Source organism: Gymnoscopelus microlampas (genome assembly GCF_963454915.1).
Source record: "Gymnoscopelus microlampas genome assembly, chromosome: 6".
In the NCBI taxonomy this organism is placed as follows: Eukaryota; Metazoa; Chordata; class Actinopteri; order Myctophiformes; family Myctophidae; genus Gymnoscopelus; species Gymnoscopelus microlampas.
The window spans coordinates 22,025,490-22,050,872 of NC_139943.1; the positions used below are offsets into that span (position 1 = coordinate 22,025,490).

At 45.4% G+C, this 25,383-nt stretch overlaps 1 protein-coding gene across 3 annotated transcripts in view; it reads right to left on the bottom strand.

Moving 5' to 3' along the window:
- The window catches only part of met (MET proto-oncogene, receptor tyrosine kinase), a 73,300-nt gene extending 48,138 nt beyond the window's left edge, over nucleotides 1-25,162 (bottom strand). For all 3 annotated transcript variants that reach the window (XM_084059748.1, XM_084059749.1, XM_084059747.1), the window contains exons 1-3: nucleotides 24,812-25,162; nucleotides 21,717-22,926; nucleotides 3,473-3,676 (exon numbers count right to left, since the gene is read on the bottom strand). In XM_084059748.1, coding sequence (XP_083915874.1) covers nucleotides 3,473-3,676; nucleotides 21,717-22,926; nucleotides 24,812-24,825 — 1,428 coding nt within the window. In that variant the 5' untranslated portion in view covers nucleotides 24,826-25,162. The remainder of the gene's footprint in view (nucleotides 1-3,472; nucleotides 3,677-21,716; nucleotides 22,927-24,811) is intronic.
- Between the last annotated feature and the right edge of the window lie 221 nt (nucleotides 25,163-25,383).

Genomic DNA, 25,383 nt, shown 5'->3' on the forward strand with positions numbered 1-25,383 from the left:
TCCCAAGAGAAACACACACATACAGTACATACACACTATGTACAGTATCTCTCCATCTCACCCACACACACATACCCCTGGCCTCTCTCTCTCTCTCTCTCTCTCTCTCTCTCTCTCTCTCTCTCTCTCTCTCTCTCTCTCTCTCTCTCTCTCTCTCTCTCTCTCTCTCTCTCTCTCTCTCTCTCTCTCTCTCTCTCTCTCTCTCTCTCTCTCTCTCTCTCTCTCTCTCTCTCTCTCTCTCTCTCTCTCTCTCTCCACTTGGCACACCTGGAACAGCATTCATCATTGGTGGTTAGGCTGTAGATGCAGCCCTGGGATGTGTCTGGGGAGAGAACGGGGCACAGCAGAGCGGCTAATGGCTGTGTGGTTGTGGACTCTGGTTTCATCACACCTTTATAACTTAAGGGGGATTTATATTTTGGTTGCGCGCCAGTGTCGTGCAACCAAATACAGTATGGCACATCTCACAACGCATAGCACCATCTGTGACACGTGTTGTGAGCTGCTATTTTCCATGCAAAACACATGTACTGCAACCAAATGTACTGTGAATCTGAATGTGAAATTACACTTTCACCCCCTCCCTTATATACACATACACATACACATACAAAGACACAAAGACACACGCGCGCGCATACACGCACACGCACACGCACACGCACACGCACACGCACACGCACACACACACACACACACACACATAATGCACACATAATGCACATATAATACAGGTGCAGACAGACATACAGGCACAGCCACTTGCATGCATGCACATGCAAACACGTATGCACGCACAAACAGACGCACGCACGCACGCACGCACGCACGCACGCACGCACGCACGCACGCACGCACGCACGCACACACACACACACACACACACACACACACACACACACACACACACACACACACACACACACACACACACACACACACACACACACACACACACACACACACACACACACACACACACACACACACACACAGGCAGTGTGCTTGCGTATAAGTGAAATTTATTAAGCTTGACAAGACAATGTACAAGACACATTGCCAGCAGCGGTCCAACTTCATCTCAGAGATGAAACAGTGGGACTGTAAGTCCAACCCTCTCCCCAGACCTCACAAACGCCTTCCTTCTTTCCTCCCTCTGTTTGACCCACGCATTCAATTTCAGCCTGTTAACAGTTAACACAGTACTCCATTCTGACTCTATTCTCTTCCAACAGTAGCCATATAATGTGCGCCTTTCCTCTGGAGACAAAGCCCATAGAACAGGGCTTTCTCTCGGAGGTAATGGCGGTGTGAATTGCTGTTTATTGTATTAGACACGGAGGAGGAGGGGGGGGGGGCTGATGGGGGGATGTGGCTCCATAAACACTGTTTTATTCGCACAGCGATCCTGCTGAATGCGGAGGGAAGCACGTCCTGTGTCGGAATGGATGCGCGTTGAGGACACAGCTCTCTCTCTCTATTGCTTTCTTTTTCTATCCCCTAGCATTTCTTCTTCTTTTTCATGCTTAGCATTCTTCCATCGGTGGCAGAGGGTGAACTGAAGTGTTATGTTTTGTTTGGTGAAGATGGAGTTATAATAATGAGCGATTGTGCAGCGCCACTATTTCACCGTGACCTTTGACACTCAATGACCCCGTGGTTCCATTTAGTGTTCACTTTACAAAACTTTCTCTCCACGTCCTTCACTTCCTTTCAGCTCTCTACTTTCTCATCCTCCTCCCTCCTTCATGGCTCATTTCTTTCCCGTACTTTAAAGGTCCTGAAGACTGTTTCTTTTGTTTGTGTCCTTGTCACACATGTGCGCATGTGTGTGCGCGTGCACACGCACACACACACACACACAACCCTCTGAAGCACTACTCTCTATTGTTAAAATAAAACTTTTTTTTAAAATGTTGTTTTCTTTGAATTCTCTCTCTCTCTCTGTCTCTATCTCTCATCCAAAGAAGCCCACATCCACCCATTCCTCTGTCTCAGGACAGCTGGTGCCCCATTCAAGCTCTTCCAGGAACCTCGTCGTAGAGACAATCACCTCCCAAATTCAACCAACTACAAAAAAACAAGGAAGGCAGGCAAAAAAAAAAATGCAGAGCAACAGCTGCAGGGGCTCGGCCAGCAAAACGCTGTGTGAGAGAACGTGTCATCGATGCCCGCCGTTCACCATTAACCGTGCTGTTGGGCTTGTAAGCCCCTTCGACCCACCGTGCTCCCAGCCCCGCCAACCACCCAACCCCCCCCCCCCCACCCAACACCAACCCCTTCCGTGCAGCTGTCGCCCTTTTTCCATGTCTCTCCTCACATTTTTTCCATGTGCTGTCTTCTTATTGTGTTTCGAAAACAAGCTGGGAGCTGAAGTTTTTAATTCACTTGAATTCAGAGGGAATATGCTTTCTGTGCTTCCCTCTCTCTTGTGGTCTGAGATGGTCCCGTTGTCCTGGAAGGACACATAGCTTCACAGAGCTTTGATTCCCACAATAGACAACCCGAAAGCCTAAAATAGCATTCAATATTTACATGAAAATCCAAGAGAAATGCGTGTTCTGAAAAGGGGCCCCTCTCTATACCACCGTCCCACCTGACTTAAAGCAATCTCCAGGAACCATAATCCTCTCTGATGAAAAAGCCAGCTGTGTTGGACCATTATTTGGGGGCTTTAAGGTGCATAGTATGTACCAACATACAGCAGGGGAAGGTGGAGCCCTTTAGTTGGTGTGTACATTGATAGGCAAAACCAGCCCTGTTTACCCAGACAGCGGAGCGGAACACTGTGGGTTATTTTTTTCGAAGCTTGCCGAGTTGGGGGGTCAAAGGTTGGAGATTGTGCAAACATGAAAAGCCCCTATACCCCCCACGTGTCCCTCCCTCCCATGTCAGGGAGCACCTGTGACCGACCCTTCTTGTATCTGCAGGATCGTGGCATGTTCACTGCGCTCACCTACCAACATCCTGCTCCCATTTCCATACGCAGCGAGCGAGGGAAACCACGGTGGCCGCAGCAGGGTTGGGGGGCCGTCTGTTTATGCCTAACTGCAACTATTTTCCATGCAAATGAAGGTGCCTGGGTTCCTGTCTTTCCTGCCTTTTAGGAAAAATTGTTTACCGCAAACATTCACTGGATATGTTGAATCTACTCTCCTACTCTGACAAGTTCTGCTAAGGAACATTTGCTATGGACTATCTTCAATTATTTGTATTTTCTGATCTCAATCGACCGATCAATCGGCTGATCAATCGACTGATCAATCGACCGATAAATCAATCAATTAATCAATCAATCAATCAATCAATCAACCAACCAACCAACCAACCTACTGTACCTACCTACCTACCTACCTACCTACCTACCTACCTACCTACCTACCCACCCACCTACCTACATACTAGTACCTACCTACCAAGCAACCCAATCACTGAGAAATGAAACACCACCTGACTGAAGCCTCTCACTGACCTGAATGTGTCGTCCATCTGCGGTGCCCAGATAGGCCACGGTGCGGCCATGGACCGGGGCCACGGTGATGGAGGTGACCAAGGTGTTGCTCAGCTCCTTGTACCAGAACTCCAGCCTCTGGACCCTCTGGGTCACCTCCAGACGGTACTCTCCCTCCTTCCCCTCGCGCGTACCCTCATGCAGGCCGCAGTCATCTGAGGAACTCTGTGGAGAAAGTAGAGAAGGTGAGAGATGAAGTAGGATTTCTCGTCCAGCTCCAGAAATGATAGTACGATATACCACTGACACCAGAGAATGAGTTCTATTCTGTGATTGTGAGTATACACATACCCACAACTCCAGCACAGAGATTGCCCTCCAGGGCACTTACTAGAGGTTTACTTCCAAGTAGACAATGTTCTTGAGAATAACAAAACAGGAGGAACATGATGCAGATGGCTAGCTGGCTAACTTATTACTATAGGAGATGATGTAGCTACATATTCCATATATTTATTCATCAGAATGGCAGAGACTGAAACCAGACGAGGTACGATATCACGCTGGTCTATCCTCTTTCATATCTGGTCCCCTGAGAGTAGAGTTAAGAGCCTGCTCCTAATGGAGGGCTCAGTGAGCATGGTCTGGTCCATACAGGCCAGCACGCAATGTAATGGAGGTTCACAGACAGCAGGAATTCATGGGAACCAGTGAGGAACACTACATTGGCAGTGCTTTGAGTTACACCCCCCCCCTTCACTTTTGTCCTTTATAATTGAAGTCATGTCAAGTCAAATCAAACTGTATATGCAGAGTATGTTTCATATCACTGTCGTTCAGAGCCTAGGGAGCATGACCCACTCTTTTCTCTATTGGGTTTGCCCCCCTACCTCCTCTCTTGTTTGGTTTTAGAATCATAGTTAGGTGCTTTCACTTTCTCACCGTAACCACTGGAATTATAAGATCGCTGGCTTGCACAGGTTGTTGTGTCTGGGGCTCATGGAGCGTACAGTGAAACTCTAGAATCTGGACCAAGCTGTGCTGCTCAGGATCAGACCTTTGGCTTTGAGATCAACAGTATACACACACACACACACGCTTGCACACTCACAGTTATGGACAAAGTACTCAACCCCAGTACTTTAGTCCAAGTATACTCCTAGTCAAGTATTACTAAACAGTTTTTCAGAAAGTTGCTCAGAAACATGTGTACTTAAGTTAAAGCAATTACTCCAGAATTGCTTTTAAAAATGCTTACTCGTTTTAATATCAATACATCGCTGTATTGAAATTCTGACATTTTCCACACAAATTCATCAACATTTCTGACATTTTCAAAGAGTTTGTAGATGTGGTTCCTAGAAATTAAGTGGAGTAAAAAGTTCAATATTTGTCCTTGAAATGTAGTGGAGTGAAAAACATAAATACAGATCCTTCAAAAAATGACAAAGCACAGTACTCAAGTAAATGTACTTTGCTACTGTCCACCGTACGCGCGCGCGCGCGCACACACACACACACACACACACACACACACACACACACACACACACACACACACACACACACACACACACACACACACACACACACACACACACACACACACACACACACACACACACACACACACACACACACACACACACACACACACACACACACACACACACACACACACACACACACGCACGCACAGCTCCTACCCAGCTTTGACCCCTCTCTGTTTCAGTGCTGTGTATTTAGTCACGGCCTGCTGTTCCAGCCTCAGGTTTCATTAATTATTGATGACCCAGCGGGTAACGGGTGGGGGCTCTTTGAGCCCTTAAGGTCCTTGACCTGTATGCTTGACCAGGACCAAGATCACTGATGTTTTCCTAGCTCTAATGGCTGCTGACCTCGTCTTTATACAGCCTGAGATGGAGTCTCCACGGTGCTGATTATGATGACCAGGGGGAAATTATTGTGACTTGGTTCATATGAGGATAAACATCAATATTTTCATACAGGATGTCAACTTGGTATAGGGATTATTTTGATAAGCAGCTGTTCATCGTTGGAGGAAAGGAATTTCGTTTTCATTATACAAAATGTTGGAAGAGAGAAAGTGTATGGTCTTCATTTTCATATCTCATATTGTTCTGATCGACGACCTGCACCTTTCCTGGGTGTTGCATTATTTAATTCCACAACAGCCAATCTTTCTGCCATCACCTGAAGCAAAAGAATGGCTCCGAGTATCGTATTTGTGATCCGAGTCCAACTTGCTGCATCGTTTTCAGCGCAAGGTTAGTAAGGCGATCTTTGAAGTTGAGAAGAACAATGGAGGAGTAATAAATCAGATGAGGGGGTATACTTTTTTACTTTTTTTGGGTCCAGTATCGTTACAGAACACAAACCAACAGGAGTCAGGACTGCACAAAAGGGAGGAGAGCCAGGGGGACACCTGGCCAGTTGACAATTATTAGCACCACTTCAAAGCTCAGACATTATACGTTGCAGCTCGCTTAGATTAGATTGCTTCAAGGCTGAGTGACGGTACGTGGCTATCGATAGAGAGACACCAGCGCGCTGTTAACCCAAGGCAAATACGAAAGATTTGGAACGCCAGTGAAAGTTGAGAGTTTAGACGCCAAGTGCACAGCTGTAATGTGCTCAGCTCATGTGTCCTCCTGAACCTATTTGCTCCCGACGTTTTAGAGCTGGACAAGTATAGGTGTCTCTGTGCGTGCGTGCGTGCGCGCGCGTGCGTGCGTGCGTGCGTGCGTGTGTGCGTGTGCGCGTGTGTGTGCGTGTGCATGTGTGTGTAAGAGAGAAAGAGAGAGAGAGAGAGAGAGAGAGAGAGAGAGAGAGAGAGAGAGAGAGAGAGAGAGAGAGAGAGAGAGAGAGAGAGTTTGCATGGAGAGGGCTTGAGGGAAGTAGTGGTGCAAACTGGATAATGAATAAGAGCTTCTGTCTGAGATGTATTTGGACTTGGATCAAATTTTGAAAAGTGTATGATTAGAGAGAAGAAGAGATAAGATGTGAGAGAGCGAGAGAGAGCTGGAGAGCCGAAGAGTGCTTCCCGTCCTGCACAAGATGGACAGGCATTCTTTGATGTGTGTCATGCTGTTAGTGTGTGTGTGTGTGTGTGTGTGTGTGTGTGTGTGTGTGTGTGTGTGTGTGTGTGTGTGTGTGTGTGTGTGTGTGTGTGTGTGTGTGTACACGTTTCACTCTCTGTCTGTGTCTACGTCTACATTGTCTACTTCTGTCCAGGATCCGAGGCCAAATACGATCCATCATAACTCCCTCTGTCTGCACGTTCGGCTCAGCCAAGCACATATGAAAACCATGGGAATCTGCCAGACGCCTTGGCCCCTCTCACAACTCTGTGAGATAGAGACGTCATCACCACAAGACACTGCACAGATTACGTCCACCACGCCGCTCAAAAAAACACACGCCCATCAGGGATAATTATTTTTAGAGAAAACAATCAGGGTTTTTCGGGGTGTTTGTAAAACTGGTGCTGGGCGATTGGATGCAGAGAGGAAAGGACTTGAGGGGGCATTCCTCAGTCCTCTGCAAAGGTATTTCTGAGGATCAAGGGAACGAAATTGGACGGTCGAAGGGCTGTTTTGACAGGCTTCGTTTGAAGCTGTGCCGCTTATTATCCTTGGCTTTCCCTTGGCAAGGAGTCAGAGAACGTCACACTGCCACGGAGGCAAGCTCTCCTCTCAGGACCGATTGTTAAAGTATGGCCCTAGCGCGAGTTCTTCATTTCCACATATTGGCTGACGCTGTGTGACTTGCAACAAGTGCAATCATAGAATGACACTCCAGCTCCTCGATCAAAAACACCCAATAGCACAACAATCAGAGGCAAAGTATTCAGACACTACGAATCTCCAATAACAACTTTAAATCCATAACATCTTTCTTCCAAAAATTCCAGTTGAAGTTCACTCTTAAGTTAAAGGCAAACAATCCATGTTTCTTTTTGAAGATTTATGGTTGTTGGCAAGTGTTCCTGATGTTCTACATCTCCCATAGCACCTTCTTTTTAATCAATGTGTTTTTCTGCCGTAAAAGAGACGCCGAAGGGCAGATACGTGAGACATCGTACACCTTTTGCCCCACACTTAACTAGGAGTCATTGTCCCCAACACAACGGGCCAACGATAGGGTTTCTCTGCAGTGCTCCGGTGTTGTGGAGTGCCGCGCCCTGTGGCGTTCCTTGGCAAAGTCAAGAGGGGTGTGAAAGAGGATCCTCCGTGGCCTAATGTCGCTTTCATACTCTCGCTGTGACCCCCTCCAGGGCCCCCGTTTGAGCAGACATAGTAATGCCTGGGTTATAAACTGTGGGCTCAGTTACTCACAGAGTAAGACATAGAACCGTGCAAACATGTGAGATGAGAAACATTATGCACATCCATAAGAGAAAAATACAGTTGCTGATGCCCAGAGGACAAGGACACTACATATTTAATTGGCTTATTATGTAAAACACTGGTATAATGTATGTGCATCCTTTTCATGGTGTGAAAAGACCAAAGCACAGGCTAACACTCTCCCTGACACATACGGTAGAAATACAGTCAGGGTTGCTGATGCTCAGGGGACAAAGACACTATTATAAACAACATGGTTTAGCCCCCTGCAGCAAACTCACTCCTTTGTTGAACGTGCACTTTAAATGAATACTGCATGTGCATACAGTAGGATATAGCACGTGCAATTTGAATCGAATGCTTTTCTGTTGGAGGACTGGATGGCGTATTCAACTGCTGTGGTCTGCACAGACACAGTGATGTTGAGCAGGTTGGAAGTTCATTACAGGCCTAGGGCATTGCGCTGAATTTGAGGTTGTCTCCCTCAGTGACCATCGGCTACACTAACAAACAAAAGTATACTGAGACTCGTGCATGCTCAGAAGATAATGACACATTCACTCCTTTTCAAAAATACACAGATCTGGATCTGTGCACACGCACAAACACACAGTCCTCTTGGACCTTTCACTGGAATAACAGCCCTTTGACCCCCAGTTGCCGGGGCAACTGTGTGCACCCTGGACAGCCGAGCGATTGGGTTGTCCGGGGGTGTGTGGAAATGCGTTTTACAGAAAGTAAAATGCAGTGGAATGTTGCGGTGTGCACATGTTCTCTGTGTGAGTGTGTCTGGGTTATTGTTGTGGTACGTTTTGATGCAACCTGACTCCCCGTGGCTGTGTGTGTGTGTGTGTGTGGGGGGGGGGGGTACATGTGCATGTGTATCTCTAGGCATGACTATATGCTTGTTTATGTACGCACGTGTGTGAATGTGTCAAGACAATATATGCATATGTGTGCATGTGCTCGCTCGCGTGTGAGTGTGCATGCATGACATGTCATGGTGTTGGAAACGGTTAACATAATTGGAGAAGCTGACAACGAGTGCAGATTAGGAACCTGGCGCTCCAGCAGGCCTGTCCCTGCACTTGGCTCACAGGATGCCTGAGAGAAAAACACTCCGGCTTAGTTTATGATCCGGGGCCCCGTGAGGTGAACTCGGGGCACGGACGGAGAACAGCCTCACACATAAACAGGTTCCACAGGCATCCAGGCAGAACAATATTCACCCCTGTCCTTCCCGCCACTGTGTCCGCTCATAAGTGAAGGCATCTAGGAACACCTGTTACGCGGAGGCCCCTTGCTCTCTTCAGGGTCTGCTTCCCCCCTCCCCTCTCCTCCGGTGTCCTTCCTCCCTGCACTCCTGCCTTGCTGCCTCTTCTCCTCCGTTGAGATGTGCTCACTCACCCGCCCCATCGTTTCATCTTCCTTCTGTTTCCCTGTATCCCACAATTCTTCTTTTTAGCCCCTCCAGCCGCTGCTCTCTTTCCTTCACACCATTCTATGTGTGCACACACACACACACACACACACACACACACACACACACACACACACACACACACACACACACACACACACACACACGGGCATGGACAGACACATACACGCACACACACCACAGCTCCTACAGCACTATGTGGTTCACTTGAAGAGTTAAAGTGATCTGTCATCACAGGGGTTTTGTGGCCCTCTGGGGCCTTCTCTGGAGAGGAACAATGCATCTCCTGCGCCTCCTGGGGAGCCCAGTGCCGCTAAATCACATTAACTATATGAAAGCTGGCTGAGTGACTGATGAGACACCACCCTTACATCTCTTTTGCTCACACAGGAGAACAAAATATCATCTTTTACAACTCAGCAAAGAGTGACTTGTCATCAGGACTACTCATTGGACTTGGCACGAAGACTTATGTGTCAATGTTTTTCTCTCTTTCCTTGAACTTTTGCAGCCTTTGAGTTTATGTGCCATCAATGAGGAAAGGCAAGATGTAATGCCTAGCACAGTGTTTTGGGGGCCAACAAGACAGCATTTCTGCTTTTGCTAAAGAAGATTGTGATTCATTCACATCCTCTAAAATGGTGATGCCACATTTTTCAAATGAGAATTCCAGCTCTGTACTGTATATTTCACTTCTCGGTCTGGCTAACAGATTCAGCTACTGTCACAGCTTATAGATCAAAAGGACTCAACAGATTGATCCGCGGTTTAACAGTAACACAGTCTCATATTTACAGATACACGGGGGCTGAGCTGTTGACAACAAATGTCACCCATACTTGGAGATGATTCAGGAAATTCCTGAATACAATCCATTTTCCAGATTTGTTTTAGAAGTCACTATTATGCAACCACATCAATGACAATATTACTGTGTGCAACTTTGCCCACTTCTAGCTAATGCCATTCTTTGAAAAATTCATAAGCTTATGCATAGTTGCACACAAAAATATTAAGTCTTTTCAATAAGGGCGGAATTAGCAGTAGATGTATTGTGACAGTATTGAATGTGTTATGACATCAGATCATTTTCAGGGCAGTAAAAACATCATAACACTAGTATTGTTTTTCAGTCTTTAGCCACTAATAATATACAAAAGACATTCTCCTACACCAAAAATGTCTTCAAGACTTGGGATCCTTCCTTTAAGTGACAGAAGGACCATCAGCGTTTTTAATGTGGCAGCTGCTGGCCTTACATGTGCATTTAATTAGAGAAACACATGAAAATGTTACATTGGCAGCTGCTATACGCAGGGGCAACAATCATCATTTACTTGCATGACATTTTTAGCATTAGCATGGAACTCCCTTATTGATTACTGCAGGCTGATAAGGGAATGGGGTGGCAGGGGTGGGGGCAGCCGTTCTGCCATGCACCGCTAGAGAAACTTCACTCAGAATTTCAACGCTAATTGGCTCTTTACGCTGAAAAGGCAGAGGTTGAATTCAATTTGGGAATACATAATGCACAGTCGCAAAGGGACCGTGAACTCTTAAAAAGATCTAAACCAACGTGTTTCTGAGTTATTCTGCCAAAACCTGTTTTCTAGAATTCCTACTTCTTAGTAGTCTGGAATAATCAGTTCCATCCATGCGGCGCAGACACTTGGCAGAATCTTCACAGTGAAGACTTCACGGTGCGTGAAAAAAAAAGGTTGAAAACATCTCCTCGGGGCTATCGCGCTACCATGCAGAGCGTGGTGCCTTTATGGCCAGGACCGTCTCTCCCTCTCTCTCTGGTTCTAATTTCTCAGGGATTTGAGAGGTGGTTCGTAGCAAGGAGACAGATTGAATACATAATGAAACACTGATGCAGTGCTTAGTATATGTGAGTCCAGGTATGGAACCAGCGGTTGAGAGCTGCAGTCCAATGGCTGTTCATTGAAGCGCAGCCAGATAACCTGGGGTTGTAAGTAGTGCCATGTTCTGTGTTTCACTTGTGTTTTCAGCAATGAGGTCCAGAAGTAGCTTATCAGTGGAAGGTCAACACAAGGCCTGAACAATATAGGCCTTCTCCTCTGAGTTGCAGCTCTGGTCGACATAGCCAAGTGGCCCTTCATGGATTTATCCTGCATCTGTCCTGCATTAGTACTGCGCACAATACTTTCTTGAATGTTATACAACAGGATGAAATAATAAGCATATTGTAAAACAACAACTGTCTCTCAATATTTCCAAAGATGGATAAACAATTCTTATCCAGTGACTTCATCATCAGTGGGGCCTAAAATGACAAGCCTGGTCCTCCCAGGGCTAGCCATTGTTGTCCAGCTAAAACAAACACACTGTGAATGTATTGTAAATAAATATGTGTTTTTCATGGATACAGAAGCAGTGGGAGACACGTACAGAAAAACATCCATCCTCATGTCTTTATCCAGCACCAATCATGCATTAGTGAAAATGTCTATTGCAATGGGCAACATCTCTTAAGACAATTGCCTCTACCCCCAGCCTAGAAAAAGGTCTCCCTGGGTCCAATCTAGCAAACCCCTGGACCGATCATCACATTTCACACAGAATTTTTCACATATTTTATACTTTTTGAAATATTTAACTTTAATTTTATAATGGAAATCAGTAGTAAGTGTCTCTGCTGTAACATATACACATGTGTTTCAACAGATGGTGCGTCACGGGATCCCAGATGGATCCCGTGACGCACATGATTCGATTTCTATATAAAGAGAGTGAGTCTTTTTTACTATTGAGTTATTTTTAAACTTTCATTTTGATTCAACCTGGGGCATATAGCATATTATTTGTTGTCATATCAGAGCGTGAAGTAGCGCCAGGCTCTTGGAAACTAAGTGGAGAGCTCCAACAAGAGAGAGAGTGAGTAAATGAGAGAGAAGGAGTGAACGCATGACGAAGAACATCGCCTGGCAGTCTGGAACACAGCAGTGCAAGGAGGGAAACATTCTTCATAGAGAAGTTTCTGTTTTTATTGCTTACCCGCATTGCTTTTTATATTTCTCTGTTTCAGCAAGTGTCACAGAGAGGCACATGTAAAAAGGAAAAAGAAGGAAAAATGCAACTCCATACACAGAAACAGACCGGGACAAAAATACTGTTATATAGACAGGTGGTTAAAGTTCTCTACAGAAACACAAGTCTTCCAAACCTCATCAAAATGTTCAGATTAAAGGCCTCATTTTTGATGTAACAGATGTAAATAATGCGACAAAATCTATTTCTACTGTATGTATTTCAAAGTGTTTTCGTGAGGGCTTGCAGGTGGCGGCCATTTGTGTTTTAAAGGCTGTTCAGCCCACAGAGAGATGGTCGCTATAGTGCAACAATGTATCATTGTAGTACTTTTTCACACTCATAGAACTCCTGGAAGTTGGCATCTCTCCTCACAGTATTTCTCTTTCTCTCTCTCTCTCATGCACACACACACACACACACACACACACACACACACACACACACACACACACACACACACACACACACACACACACACACACACACACACACACACACACACACACACACACACACTAAAGATCTTCAGGGATCGTGTCAGAATAATACATGATTTAACTACATCTGCCTGCTTTATACTCCGAACCCTTTAGGCCTGGAGCCAGAATTGTTAATGCACCGGGCAGAAGATGTTTTGAGTTCACAATGCGGGCTCGGTTCCGCATTTTACTTTAAGCGATGTTCCATGTTCCAAGGTGTGTGTGATGCAAACTTGTAATAACACTGGTTTCATGCATCACATGGAAACAGTCTGTAAGCATTTTTCCAAAACAACAAAAACTGTAATTTTCTTCGGTTTGTATACATGACAACGGCTAATTCCGGCTTCTTATAAAAACGAAAATAACCTCCGGATGTTGTTGGAAAGCATTTTTACTCTCTCTCCTTTGTCTCAATCCAATCAAGGCGGTGTTGGCACAGACTGATGCGCTGGCCAAATAAAGGCCTTTGACCGTAAAAAACACACCATTCAATTCCCAGAAATGCAGCTCAGCACCCTCAGGTGGGAGCTTGTCTTTCTACTGCATAACATGATTCAAACTGGGATCACCGATGAATAAGTGATAAGATCAAAGCCTACAGAGACAATCTGTGCAGTATCCTTGGGATCGACTAGATACCCACCCTGTTTGTGGTGCATTGTTTGGGAGCGCAGCAGGGTGATAAAAGCCATGCAAGTGTACGGACATTAAGGAGATGGAGCGTTGGGAGGTGTGTGGGGGGTGTCTTTCTCTAGTTGCCCTCCATTACTTGAGTACACAGCCAGGAACAATCCTTGGCTTTCCATTGTGTGGGGATTACTGGTTGACAGGAATGAAGGGGGGTTTATCCTACTCTAAATCCTGGCCATACTCTGAAGTGGTTCGGTGTCCACTTCCATTTGGTCAAATAATTAGAAGCATAGGGTAAAAGGTTAGAGAAGTCACCTTCGGGCTCAAATTCCGCGACTGGCTAAGTCTGGCTAGCCAGTCGCGGAAAATCTGTGTGAAACAAGTTATTGCATATTACACTGCCCTCAATAACTACCACCAATGTGCCCTTGATCAAGGTACTTTATTGCTATATACTTTGTAAATGGTTGGTAAGATTTATCAGTGTAGGTTTCAGGTGACCAATCAAGAGCCTTGTGCTATGCAGCTGAAGGAACACACTACAGTGGATTCAATTATGTAGTACCAGGATCTGCAGGCTTTAGCAGCCCACGGTCTCACTTCATCTATCTACGCAGTGTACCAGCACTCTGGGCATCTGCAAGTGGCTTAATAAAAGATTGTGATTCATAATAAATCAGTTGCATTGTGATGCTGTTACATTTTGCTTTGATGAAAGAAAAAAAGTTGTTTGTTGTGAGCACTTGGCAGAAATTGTCTTCCTGGTGCTGCGCCCGCAGGCATGACCGTCTGGCCAACTGGGGGCCATTTGCTGCTCCAGTGAACTTAGCGATTATGATCCTTCCAATGGGGACTGGACTCTGACTTAAATGACAAAGCCGATGGACACGGCAGCCGAGGAAATGAGAGTGTGCGAGACAGGGGGGGGGTCGAGGTGAGGGCACTGAGGAGGGAGATTGCGTTTGTTCCTTCATTCAGAGTGTGGGGGCTGACAGATAAGCATCCACGCAGCTCAGCTCAGCGGAAAGCAGGATATCACCATGTGGTGAAGTGGAGGAGTGGGAGGCAATGGCATGCTCCTGATTAGAAAGATGGCTCTGGGGCTCCTGACTCATAAGCTCAGCAAAGCAAATCTCCTCCATGATTTGACACTGAACAAGTGTATCATGAGTGGCCCCGGGTGTTATTGGCAAGTGCGTCTGAAGTACTGAGGAAGGCATTTAAGAAATCCCATCAGGAGCGTATAGCTGTGAGGCAGCGAAGATATTAGAGGAGAGTGTAATCTCATTAGTGGATGCGTGTCAGACGAGGAAGTTTACATGTTCATAGCTCTGTGATGAGCATCTGGGAAGGGCTGTTTGTGTTATTGGAAGACAGGTTGCAAGCGTGGACGTTTTTTTCCCCAGTTTTTATTACCTTAGCAGGTCAGATAAGATGTGCACTCAACCCCCACCCCAACACACACACACACACACACACACACACACACACACACACACACACACGCCGGCAGCAGGACAGTGTTTTCTAAAATGAGAAACTGCACCACTTCACTAATGATTAACTATGTGAATACAGAAAATAAACATTGACATTTACCACAGAAATGACACAGAAAGTAAATTCCTGCAGATGTCAATAGGATCAAACTGACATAATGCTGGTGAAGTGGAGAATGGATGTTGAAATTGACTGGACTTTCTGTTCGTGACTGAACAAGTAGCAAAGTCCTGTGTGATAGTTTCATATATCATGACTCATCTATGCTTAGATTGAGGAATTAGTTAATCAGTTAAGCCTTGGCCAATAATTAAGAAAAGGAAATGTATTTAACTGATGAAAAGGTTACGGAGGGTTATTGCAGGTTATTGAAATGATTCCATTATATTAGGACCATTAGCTAAAACACTTGTTTTTAAGCCTTTGTGATGCGTAGAAAGGCTGTGAGAATGCAGCTGGTGGGCAGGTGCCTGTGCGGGCACCAGTGACTGACTGCCAGTGGGTGAGACCCAGGTTCTCTGCAGGCACGTAGAGGGGCCTGTCTGGGCATGGCTGCCCAGTGACACACACCAACCTAACCTGGGGGTGGAAAGGAGGGGAGGGAAGGTGTGTGTTTGTGTGTGGGCGGGCGGGTGGGGGGGGTAGAGGATTTGGCGGAGCATGCAGCTGCAGGGTCTCATCAGACACATGTACTTTTATACAAGAACATATAAATTTATGATGCGGGTCGGGATGGGAAGATAATGATACGTATGCTCTAAAATTATAGCATTTTGCCAATGTGTGTGTGTGTGTGTGTGTGCGCGCGCGCGTGCGTGCATGCATGCGCGTGTGTACAATGCTTGTAAGTTGAGTGCGGTGCAAGTTATCAAAACAAAACAGATCTAATCTCTCTCAACACACACACTACACGTACTACTTCCTTATCAAAACGATGGCTTATGAGGTACTGAATAGAGAAGGACAGGACTGGACAGGACAGGGCAAGAACTTAACAAGTATTTTCATTCTTTTGTTGAACTCCCATGCTGTTGGGAGACTGGCCCTGCTGTGAGCTGTGACCTGAGAAGAACAGCGCAGGGCTCAGCTGCCCCACTTTAGCGATGGTACGAGCAGGCTGAGGCATGTGGGGATAACAGTGTTCGACATAAACCACGGAACCCACTGAAATGGCAGGAACAACGTGTACTTAAAAATATCTAGTTTGCTTCCTAAGTGAGACGTACTCCTGCTTGAAACTCATAAGCCTAATATCTCCTCTGACCAAATGTGGAATAGGCTCTATGCACGGCAGCCATATTGGACAGAAATTGGGCCCCTTCCTTGCTTCCTTCACAGGTGTTACCAATGACACTAATGAAGGCTCTGTTCCATTTAGTGTAGCACAGTGGTTCTCAAACTTTTTAATTTCAAGGACCCCCATAACTCTCAGAGTTACACCCTCTCAAGGAACCATGAGGGTCCCTGGACCACACTTTGAGACCCACTAGTATTTCTAGTGAGCCAACATGCACAATATCAGCACCCTGACTCTGTTTGACCAGAATGGAACAGAGCCTTCATTAGTATCATTGGTAACACCTGTGAAGGAAGTAAGAAGAGGCCCATTTTTTCTCCAAAATGGCTGCTGTGCATAGAGCCTATTGTGGATTCCCCCTCAGATGAGCGGTAGATATGTGTTTCTCCACACAGGAGACCCGGGTTTGAATGCCGGGTGTTAGAGTCGCAATTGACTTGAATTAACTTAGTCCGCTATAACTTCCAGTTTCTATGGCAGTCATACCAGTTTCTGGTTACAGTTCAGTTTTCCGTAGCTTTGCTTGACGACATTAATTACCACTTTAACTATAAAAGCCTCTGTGCATAACTGTAGAAAATAGTACAGAAGAGTCTAGTATACAGCAGAAGCCATGTAATGGCAATGTTAAGTATGTTATTTGACTGTAGTCCGACAACTGAACCTGTTACCAGGAACTGGTGTGACCACCATGGTAGAAACCCGAAGTTATGCACAGAGCCTAAGTATCAGCTCAATCTGTCGAGAGAAGACGTAAAACTCACGGATTGCAGCTTTAATTATAGGTTACAGGAGCTGTCGATGCTGGCACACAGTAACACCAAAATGAAACACATCCACAATTACTGTAATGTCATTACCTTCAGCTGTGTTTACCCATCAAAATAAACCCTGTGATAAAGACTTGTAATTTTCAACTGTATCTCCCCCTTCTACTCGATGCTATTCTATGTAAATGCTTCATTATCTGCAAATAACATCTAAGCAATTCCAATGCAAGTACTAATGCAAGTTCTCTTAATTTAATGTGTCTAAGATGCTGGGAATCAGTAACAGATCCTTATTCTGTATCATAATCAGGAATAATTAGGGATCGCTTGATGGTGTAACATAAAATCAATGCCCCAAGTTCCGCGATGGTGGCCTGCTTAGTGCTTGGTGTCTTTTCTAGACACAGTTTGAAACTTGCTCATTAAAACAAGGAGGCTAATTAAAATGACTGTCCATCAAAAAGCTTCTTCCACTGGAATTATATTACAAAGCCTGCAATCAATCAGGCCTCAGATTCAATTTAAAAGCAATCAGCATTTGGTGGGTTTTCGCGAATCAATGGTAATGCAATGATATTTTTGACCTCAAATGTGGCTGTTGGTTATTTTTACCCCCCCATTCAGTGTTTGTCCCCTCTCTCTCTAGACTTATGAGGGTGGGTGCCAGTCGTGTTGGGGACATTCCATCCCCATGCCATTCCTCTACACATTGCATTACCCAGCAAAATGGCTCCACATTTCTCTCTTTTCCTTTAACCTAATATAATCAAGAACTAGCAAGCTCCACGGGTCGAATCGATAGTTTAAAGAGCCTCTCTCTGATGTTTTGTGTACAATGTCATAGTGAGGAATCGTAATTAGTTCTGCTGATCTGTGCTTTGTGAGTAACTGACAGCAACCCCCTCTGGACATAAATAGGCCGTGTAGAAGCCTGAAAATGAAAACAGCCGCGCCGCGTCAAGTGAACAGACGAAAACATAGCCGCTCGCCGTTGCGTCATTTATCATACGTATCTCTCTCTTTAAATTGGAGTTAAGAGGGAACGTCAGAGTTGACAACCACCACTTAAAGACTTCAAACATGCTCTTACACACAGGGTCCCAGCCTCCTCCAAAATTCCCATTGGGGAGTTTTCCACACAGAAATACAGAGTATGTCGATGGAGCCTAAATAATCTCGTAAGTGTTAAGCTTGGAGCGTGTGTCTCTCTGTGGAACGCCACAACTCTGGAGCATTTACAGCTTTTATGATTTTACGGCCTTCACTTATCGCCGTCTTAATTCACGATAAGGGAGAGCCTACTTGCCATATGCCACTGAATATGGTCCATAAAGCTATTAGGCAGGGCTTATGATTAGATCCTTCAACTCCCAGCTATTAAACAACGAGCAGAGATCAGGTGGTCAGGCAGTGAATGTTCTTTTGTCTTTCTAGGACATGAATTTTTGTTTTCCCTGACAGATGGGGAATACCGGTCAACCTCTAAAAAACCTCTGTCTGTCATAAACATTTTTATTATTGCTTTCTGTTAAAAGGTATTTTGGCTCCGGCCATTCAACTCTTTGACATTGTGATCATTAGTCAGACAGCGCTGTGTGATCAGTGTTTGGACAGTTCACTCACCTCTGAAGTGTGAATGTTATAAACCATTGGCTCTCAAAGTGGGGGTCGAGGGACCCCCCAGGGGTCCTTGGGTGGGGGTACCAGGGTCCCCAGCTAAATGAGTTAATATAGCGTCACAATCATTTTAACGACTTTATTTTATACTTTGGCTATTGAAAAATCCCTGGCACAAAATATTTTTGAGATCGGGGGTCCGTAGCCAAATACATAAAAACTGTATAAACGAGCAGGTTTTACATGTCACTCGACTCTTGTTCAGGCCGGATGAGATGAACATTTGTAAAAAGAAATTGTGTTCATGTGTCTTGTCATGTTGTCTTTGCTACACACAGCAAGAAGATAAAAAAACAACAACATAATATTCTAGTGTGTGTGTGTACGTGTACATGAATTTTAGTGTGTGTGCATGTGCATAGTGTGTGTGTGTGTGTGTGTGTGTGTGTGTGTGTGTGTGTGTGTGTGTGTGTGTGTGTGTGTGCGCGCATGTGCGTGCATGTGTGTCAAGACAAATGGAAAAGGGATCAGAAAGTGAACGAGCACAGTTTGGGGATCCAGAGACAACACAGCTGTCTGCTAGAAAAGCAGCACAAGAATGATTCAATAGTGTTGATAATTACACAGAACACAGAGAAACTCCTGCACCTCAAGCAAAACTGATGTCATGCTTTTTTCTCTACCGTGTAATCAAATGAGTCAAGGGGAAAAGAATGTTTGATAAGACAAATGTTCCTCTTTCACTTCTGAGTGAATCAGAACTCTTCTGATTCTTCTGATCTAAGATCTAAACAACTGCGTTGATGCTTCCAATAAAGATGGGCAGGGCGCAGCACACTGCCATAGTTAGATGTTCAATTCCCACTGAGCCTCAAACTGAAACAAATGCATTATTAAGGCACGTCATGAAAGCTTCCAACAAAATGCTCCTGTACAGATCGATCCGAATTACTACTTAACCAGAGCAGTGTGCCTTTTTTGGAGGGGACTTGTACACTTAGTGATAACATTTGCAGACTCCAACCAAAACAAATCAGAAAGCATGTATGCGTTCGTTTTTTTTTTTGTACTTTACCACACATGCAACAGGTGCTTGTAAGTGGCGAGGGCAGAGAAGAGAGGAGAAGAGAAGAGAAGAGAAGAGAAGAGAAGAGAAGAGAAGAGAAGAGAAGAGAAGAGAAGAGAAGAGAAGAGAAGAGAAGAGAAGAGAAGAGAAGAGAAGAGAAGAGAAGAGATGGAAGGCATCGGCAGTGCAACGGGCTACCATGGGAGGTCATAGGATCACCTTCCGCCCAGCTGCTGATGTCCTGTTTTTGCAGAGCCATTCATCACGGCTCGCTGATAGGCAGATATGCAATGCCTCAATGCCCCCCATGCATTCCTCACCCACCCCCCGTGAATCCTCCCTACATGTAATTGATGGAAGCCAGTGTCCTGGTGCATCAGCCATCTAATGGTGCGTACCACCATGCACTCGCTATATCAAAGGTTTGTTTGAATCCATCTCATCAACTTAATCACCCGATCCAGTTGAAATGCTAGAGCCACAGCACTGCAGTAAGTGCGTATACAACTACCAAAGTTTCAAACAGGTTACACATTTGACTAACTTCACATAGTTAGGAAATGTGTCTAATATACAGTAGCTCATCTCAATCCTACCTGCATGCCTCACTTCACCCTACACTGCACATACATGTCACTACCTATTAAAGCTGCAATAAACGAAAAACAAATCAAAACATTTTGTTGCATTGCGATACTTTGTAAGCGTGTAGGTCTACTGTTTTCGCTGAATGTTTGCCTAACATGCCCAGAATAGGGATGTTAGGGTTCAATGCGGTTAAGTGGTTAATGACCCCTGCCTTATCTTTTCCATCTGAACAAAGGTGCCAGTGTGCCAATTGTGGCAGTGTCAACATGTTTCACAATACCACATGCCAACAGTATAACACTGTGCAAATCAAGCTTATCAACAATGATGATGCACAGCATCCCCTCACATCTGTGTTGTCTATACTGTATACTATTACTAAATTACTATTACTATAAATCAGAAATACCTTAAAAGTAATTGCTAAAAACCTATTAACATCCTCTTTCAAAGGGACCCGAGTCACCCGACCATGGGTAAATATACTGACGACTCTGTGCCGGTAATGTACTACCCATGGAACAGGTAATGATGATGTCAGAGAAGGCATGTGCAGATATTGACAGGCTCCTCTGGCAGGCAGCTCAGACAGTTAAATTCATGTCACTATTGATCAGGTGATTTAACGGATTGATCCGGACTACTTTGATGGATTGGAGGACAGAGACGAGGCAGGGGAGCATGTGAAGACCTCCGGGGTGGGAGGAACCGGGTGTAATGGTATGAGGAGATAATCAACCCAGGTCTGTCAGGGTTAACAAACATGTGACTGGCTTTAGCAACAGCATTTTTGTTCCATTGTAAGGGAAGGGAGGAAAGATGATTTAACCGCTTTTTAAAAAAAAAGCTGATCTGCAAGCTCACAATGTGTCATGATGCGATGTGTTGTGATCTTGTTGATTGGTTATTTTCACTATCTTTGAATTTTTATTTTTTATGACAAAAATAGGGAAGGAGATTGAAAGTGGTACATTTTTAGGGTATGGAATTTGCCTCGGTATTGGAAAATGAGTGTGCACAAAGTACTGATATTATACTTAGTGCAATAACAATGTGTGGTTGGCACAAAATCCCAAGGCACACCTGGACTTGTCTCACGGCACTCACGGCACAACAGTGTGCCTCGATACACTGACCTACTGCGGTTGTCTTGTATTGACACAGTATAGACTGAAAAGGTATTGCACAAATGTGAAAGATGTCCTGCTCAGTCAAATCTCACACAATATCACATAATGATACTGTATGCTTATCTGTGGAACAAATATGCACAAGTATTTCATTCTTCCATAAAAAGCTGGAAATAAAAACTGGCGTTCTAAATGACAATTCTGAACTTGTCACTGCAACCCCCCAACACACACACACACACACACACACACACACACACACACACACACACACACACACACACACACACACACACACACACACACAATGTGGTTCTTACCACATTGTAGCAGGACTTCTTGTCAGAGCCAGTGAAGTGGTAGGGGTCTACGGTATTGCACTGCGTCATGTATCTCTTGAATAAGTTGTTGATGTTTTCCAGTGAGATGACGCAGACAGCAGAGTGGGCGGTGGGCTCTGGAGAGTCGGGTTTGCTCCGGGCGAAGGCCGCAAACAGCACGTCGTCTCCCTCCACCACCTTCAGCTGCTTCTGCAGGTCGGGGTCGTGGCCCACCTTGGTGACGGTGGCCGCCTGCACGACGTTGAACACCTTCAGCTCCTCCGTGGAGCGCCGCCGCCTCTTGTCCGGAGCGATACACTCGAGCGGCATCTCCACGTAGCGGCGAATCTCCAGGTCAGTGGAGCACATGCGGACGATGCGGGTGTGGTAGGCTTCAGAGTCATGGCTCACCTTCTGCACGGTGAGGAAATAGGTGAAGGGCCCGCTGTGGAACGAGTAGACGTAGTGCAGGTAGTAGCTCCCACGCAGTGGTGGGATCAGGTCGATGTACGACCGGTTGGAGAAGTAGGTGAAGCCATTCTGGCTCGTCTTCATCTTCCTCACAGACATGGTGTGGGGCTCCCCGGTCGTTTTGGAGACATTCCGCAGGCCAGGGTACTCAGAGTTCCCGACAAAGAAATGGATGACGTTGCTCTCTACGTTGAGCACCTGGGAACCCAATGGGCTGGTCACCCGGTTGGGGTCGCTACGTTGAAATCTGTCGTTAGATTGAAATCTAGACTGAAAGCAGGAAACTTCGTGGTCGACAGGTTGAAGGCCGGTGCCGTCATCAAGAACGTGCCGTCTGCAAACGCCGTGGTCGGCCGAGCCGCAGCTGAACAAGCCTTTGTCGTAAATGGTCTCCACCAGCAGGGCTATGTTGTGGTTGTCCACCCTTTGGGTCTGACCGGCACTTTCCTGCTTCCGGCAGGTCTCGTTCCCAAACAGAGGCCCGGTATGGAACTCTGACAGCACTTTGAGGTCAGGGGACAGGGCATAGATCCGGTTGACGGCTCCGACGTATATGATTCCGTTCAGCGTCACCAGGTTCTGGATGGTGGTGTTGGCAGTGAAAGTGGGCAGGTCATAGGTCACCGAGAGGTTGAGTTTGGAGTCTTCGGGCGATTTATCACACTGGCTCCTCACCCTGGGGCACAGAGCCCAGAGGAGCACAACCATGAGAGCGGCTTCCAATGAGCGGAGCTTCATCCTGTTCCAAAAACAAGAGACAGCAAAATGAGAGATGACAATTTTAAAGCATTCCTGCTGCAAAGAACAAAGAAGTGCGAGAGAAAAAAAATATTCATCAAAGAAATGGCTACAAATCAGCATTCTATCACCATACAAATGTCTGAACAGATGGGTCTTCTTGTTTCAAGTCTGAGAGTGTAGAAAAAGCAGGGGGAATCTCTGACTAAATAAGGATCATTGGGAGAGACTCATGTTCCATTTTCAGCCTCACAATTGGAGCTACTGTGTGTTGGTGTCATGGTTTGCTCACTGTACTACAGCATCAAAAGTGAAATCATTGCTGGTTACGTGACTTAGGGCATAAGGCCACACAAAGACTGGATATCAACTTCATCAGCACTGCTACTATGACTCCACCGACCCCAGACAAGCCAGCAGTGAGCCACTACGTTGACCGAGCTGCACGTCTGTGGTCCTTTAGCTCTGTTTCCCAACCGGCCACAGCACAAGTCGATTCGGTGAATCACACACAGAGTGCGGCTCACTCTGAACTGAAGGCCAATGCAACCCACGGGGCTAAGTTTAGACAGCCATTCTCAAGGGAGTGGTAGATAAACTCAATTAAAAAAGGGGGGAGACCCGCTGTGCAAAATGATAAATAGCCCTGTGCCTACTACCTAAATGGCAATCCACTGGGAGATCCTTTTACAGAGAGAGAGAGGGAGAGAGAGAGAGAGAGAGAGAGAGAGAGAGAGAGAGAGAGAGAGAGAGAGAGAGAGACACCATTTACCAGATCATTTGGAAAATTAAGATTTGCATGATATCTGAATCTGACCTTCACACTCACCACAAACAGTGGATGTGGGATGTCAATCACAATCCAACTTAATCATAAATAATGCTGAGTTATTGCTCATTTTTAGATGCAATCCTCCAATGGTGCATGATCAGTGCCAAAATGTATTGAATGATTTTACTATTACTTTCATGATCTTACTTCTCTCAACACTCTGTGGGAAACAATAATAACTCCACAAGTGAGCTTTAGTCAAACATAACAAATGGAGCAGGTGTGTGTAGCAGCCAATACGTGGTGTGTGAGTAACTTGTTGTTTATTGACGTAAAAATACATGAGCAATGAGGAAGAATAATAGAAAAACGTGAAGCTTCACACGATTATTGCTGCACCTGCATCCGACAGGATTCATTTGCAACACTGGTGGTGGTCAGGGTTGTTTGAACACACAAAGGGGGGTCAGTGCACTGCAAGAGTGAAATTGAGAGGAAAGTGACTCATGGCAGGGGTCAAAGAAAACACCGCTGGAGCAAGTGTACAGGATTGAGAATTTCAAAACAACATTTCAACAGTGCGAAATTCCGGAGGACTGACTGAGTCTGCAATTACACTTGTCCGTCATTCATCAGGCATTCTTGGGGTTGTTCTCATGAAAATATAGGGTCGACCAGATAAAAAAACACGTGAAATAACGCAAACAGTAACAGTACGTAGCTATAAAGCCATAAACGACGCACGTCAAGGATGTATCGTCAATCATAATAAACAAAACGGGCACACACAGTAAAATCCTCGGCGTTAATTTATCCATGTGTAACTCTGAAAGTGTACAAATGTAACCAAATGGAGCCTTATTATTTGTAGAGTTAAATGCAAATGGAACCAATACATGGACCCAAATTGAACCAAATGGAGCCTTACTTGTAGAGTTAAATGAAATAGCAGATCTACAAGCTCACAACGCATTGCAAATTTAACTGCTGTATTGTTACAAATTGAGCCAAATGGAGCCTTATTTGTAGAGTTAAATACAAATGGACCCTTATTTGTAGACTATCAAAGTTACATTAACAGTTTTTTTCACAGTGTTATAAACTGAAAACTCACCTGTTAGTTGGCATTTGTTTTCCAGGTTCCTGTAGTTCAGATCATATTCCTGTGTCTCTTAATGTCCACTTCTTCAGGTCTCTGATGTCCACTTCTCCTTGACTTCTGTATCAAGTCCCTAGACTGATGGCGGTGTGTCGGTGGACAGACTTTGATGAAGCTGCTCTTCTCGTACAGTTGTATTTCCAGCTGTGTGTGCGTGGCGCGTGCGCTAAATAGCGCTAAATAGTTATAGTTATGTTCTGTCTTGGAGTTCTCTTTTACAACATTGGTCACTTATCCTCCTAGGATGAGACGCGTGCGTGCGTGTGTGTGTAGGGCAGGCTGTGATACTATGTGTGTGTATGTGTGTTTGGGGGGGTCACCCTGGTATTCCAAAACGCTGCTGACTGTCCCTGAGCTCCTCGCAGCGCGCCAGACGCCCCGCCTCTCCTCTCCTCTCCTCTGCTTTCCTTTCCTCTCCTCTCCTCTCCTCTCCTCTCGCGCAGAGCGGTCTCTTGCCGAGGTGAGATTCAGGTGTGTGAAGGAAGGTGGTTTGTTTTGAGTCGAGTTGCTAATTATTTCCATTTCCA